Source organism: Austrofundulus limnaeus, unplaced genomic scaffold, assembly GCF_001266775.1.
Source record: "Austrofundulus limnaeus strain Quisiro unplaced genomic scaffold, Austrofundulus_limnaeus-1.0 Scaffold931, whole genome shotgun sequence".
Lineage (NCBI taxonomy): Eukaryota > Metazoa > Chordata > Actinopteri > Cyprinodontiformes > Rivulidae > Austrofundulus > Austrofundulus limnaeus.
In genome coordinates this window covers 64904-68570 of record NW_013953333.1, presented here as the reverse complement: position 1 = coordinate 68570, position 3667 = coordinate 64904, and the positions used below count along the sequence as shown (strand labels likewise).

Below are 3667 nucleotides of genomic sequence, written 5' to 3'. Positions count from 1 at the left end.
TAAATGTATGAATCATATGGTGAAAAACTGACTTTGAAAAATAAATCTGTTCTTTTTTTTCTTATAAAAGGCTAAATAAAACAAAAAAATGTTGTTGGTAATTTTTGACTGTGTAACTTTACAAATGGCACCCCATACACGAGAGAGATTCTAATGACATGTTTTTTTTTTTGTTTGTTTGTTTTTCTGGCAAATTGTCACAAGTTTCTAAACCTGTAATCCCTGCAGACTAACAGTTCAGACTGATGTAAAGCAGAAGAACAAAATACTTTTCCTAAAGCTGCATTTTAATACTCGAGCGATTGTCAACTCACATTGACTCCAAAGTTTTAAGCAACAATGCTTGGCGTTCAGATTTGGAATGACTCTCGGCTACTAACAATTCTACATGTTAAATCAGAGGCTGTAAAACTAAACTTCTGAGGTCAATCTACTGAGGCAGCCAGATTAACTCCAAAAGTTGTAGATTTGATTTAATTTAAAGAATTTCTTTCCAGTGGTTCATGAGAAAGTTAACTAAGAAAACAGAGAAATGCATACACGCAGACACAGGCAAAAACCTTATCTTTCACCTTTCAGAAACACTAAAAAAAATTAATTTGCAAAAAAAATAAAAATTGGACTCCAGGACTGTATGTTTTTAATAAGTCATGTTAGCTTCTAGATAATTTTATTGTTAAAAAAATTCCCATTGTTAGGACAACAGCTCATTTTTATATTTAGAACTCTTTGTTTAAAGTTGTTCTTGTGTAATTTATAAACTGTTTTTCTCAGCTCTGGATGCCCCTAGAGACCTGCAGGCTGTGTCTCAAACAGATGACAGCATCACTTTGGAGTGGACCAGCAGTCAGGCTGATGCTGACAGTTTTCGGGTGAAGTACAGCCCCATCTCTGGTGCCACTCACGGAGAGGAGATGTTCCCAAGAGGCCCGGGACACACCACCCAGGCAACCATCACTGGTAGGGATCAAAGAGAGTGTTCCTGAAACATGAGCCTATACGGTGTGAATGCTGATTCAGCATTTATTCACTGTGTAGTATGAGCATGTTTCAGTTTTTATCTTGTCTTGTCTATTTAAAATTCTTGCTTTATTTATGTCTCTTTATGCTACATTTAGGTGGTGTTGTGCTACATGTGTATATTATTTATTGCTTTGAGCTAGCATTTACCTTTTAGCTAGTATTTTGCTTCTTTAATTAGCATTGTGCCACTTTTCCTAAGTAAATTTTTGTCACCCTGTTGCCGAGGTGGGGACTTTGAAATGCTCTCTGTCTCTGTCCGTCCGTTACAACTTCAGAAAGCTGTAATTTTCACTTGGAAAGGCTAAAATACAACAAGCTTGGTATGAGTCATCCATGTGGGATGTCCGACCATACCATGTGGTCATATGCTAACATCAGAGTCCTGCACAGGTCTAATTTTTCAGACCCGTATCCGTCCGCACCCGTAAAGCCCAGAACCGATACCCGACCTGTGATCTGCATTTATCCCCATTTAAAACCCGCACCCGCCCGCACCCGTGACTAACAGCTTGCGACCCGACCTGTGATCAATACACACAGCCGCTCATTTTAATTTAGTAGTCCTGTAGTTGCGGCCCCACCAGGCCGCAACTACAGGTGATGTTGCGTGGCCGAAACAGGAAAGACCCCAATCTGCTCCATTTAATAGTCCCGAAAATCAGAGAGACTAAACCATGTTATTAAAAATGTTTCAAAACAACCTTTATCCTTCTTCTTGATTTAAGCTTTGAATCACGTTCCACTAAGCGATCCCAGAAGGCGGCTGAGCTGTTTTAAAACTGAAAACAGCCACCGTCCGGGAAGCCAACTTATCAGACTCCATACCCGCAGACACTTTTTCACGACTTTCAGCGCCATATTTATTTACCATGGCCTGAGCTCAAAAAGAAGCTCGCTGGTCGCATACTTTGGCTGAAAACTCGTGCGCAGTGCACTACCTAAGCGACTTTCTCAAATGAATGTTGGGACGGCCGTCACTTGAAATGATATTCTAGCCTACAAATGTCTCCTCAATAGAAACAAAAATGGAAAATAACATTTTCCCTCAGCAGTTTCAGCATTTTAAACCAACTACACTCACCTAAGACGAACACTATCCTTTTGGCTACATTAAAACAGAAAACTGAGCTCCCTGTTTTTGACTCGATATGGAATGGATCACTCCCACATCTACCTCGGCTAGGATCAATACAGCCGCAGAAAACCAGACCAGCGTCTAACAATTTACAATTTCAATTTGTGTGGGCCGAAAAATTAGCAGTAGCTCTTTAGCATAAGGTGCTAATGAAAATATTAGCTCACAGTGTTTCTGCCACAGACAGGTTCTTTTTTCAGCTCCAGTCCCAAAGGCTACCCACAGCGGCCGAAGTAAGGACAGATCACAAAAACCCCGACACGATCAGCGGAGAAAGACAGGTCAGCTTTGTCAGAAAAACCTTCCTCCATCTTCCGGTGGATCTCCGAGAAAAACAGTCGACCAGCTGCGGGCAATCTTCCGGTCCTTGGAGCTGCCTTTCAACAACGCCAAATTCTGTCGTGGAAATGATTTACCAAGAATGCAGAAACACTTTGGAATAAATGCACAGAAAGTCTGCGTGTATGGTCATCATGATTTAATCTTGAGCAACAAACGCACAGAAGTCAATCAGGAAATCTGTCAGCTTGTGGCTGTCGTCAGCAGACAGCAAGCCAATAACGTAACATCATGATAACATCACGTGACAGTTTACAACCAATCACAGCTCGACGAATGTACTGCCCAGCCAATCACAGGGCTCTCAGCTCAAAGAGTTCCTTATCAAACAAGAGAGGTCAATCCCTCTCTGGATTCCTGTTGTCTGGGCCAAAACAGATTAACAGCCAAAAACTGGTTATAAGAAGATATGTTTACTGGACAGTGTCAAGGTAGAACAGATACAGTATACATAATTAATCCATAACAATCACAACACACTTTATTCTTGTGACTGCAACAGAATACAGTTCTTTCATAGATGCACCGACATGAACAGCGCATTGATAAAAAACTTTTGAAATGCAGCGCTTTTTCTATCTTTCACATATGCAACTCACACCGACAAGAACAGCGCATTAATAAAAAAACAAAAACACTTTTGAAATAATCCTTACCGTAACAGACCGTATAAGATCATCACAACTGTGTGCAACTCAACTTAACTTATTCTGATATCACAGTTTCATTTATCGGCTACGGTGTTTACTCACAGATTTTCAGGCCTTGCTCTTTAGGTTGCTGTGTAGAAAAAGAATATCGTCCACAGTCCCTGGTTTAAGCTGTGTTCTCCTTGAATCACAAAACCAGCAGATGAAAAGTCTCTTTCGCTAGCTGCGCTTTGATGCAGGAATTGCAAGCACATTACGCGCTATCAGTGCTAGGTTCGGGAACATTTTTGCATGATCTTTCCACCACAGCAAAATATTCAAAACATCCTCCTTTGGTGTCTTGAATTCAGCGCAGGCTGCCACGTCATCCTGAGGCTCACTCTCATCACTGGAGTCTTCAACATCGGCCAAATCATCCCCTGTTGAATGCTGCGGAGTCAGACAGTGTCTTTTCTCTGGCGGCGGGCCTGCCAGTGTGGCACCTTGCATGGGGCTTCCCTTTGTTCTTAAAACTAATAAA

General features: G+C 41.3%; 1 protein-coding gene across 1 annotated transcript in view; it reads left to right on the top strand.

Annotated features, from left to right (window-relative positions):
• Positions 1-3667, top strand: part of tnca (tenascin Ca) — a gene marked incomplete at its 5' end in the record, with an annotated part of 132241 nt that overhangs the window by 74553 nt on the left and 54021 nt on the right. Inside the window, 1 exon segment of the mRNA XM_014029633.1 lies at positions 775-960. Within this exon segment, the coding sequence (XP_013885087.1) occupies positions 775-960 (186 nt within the window).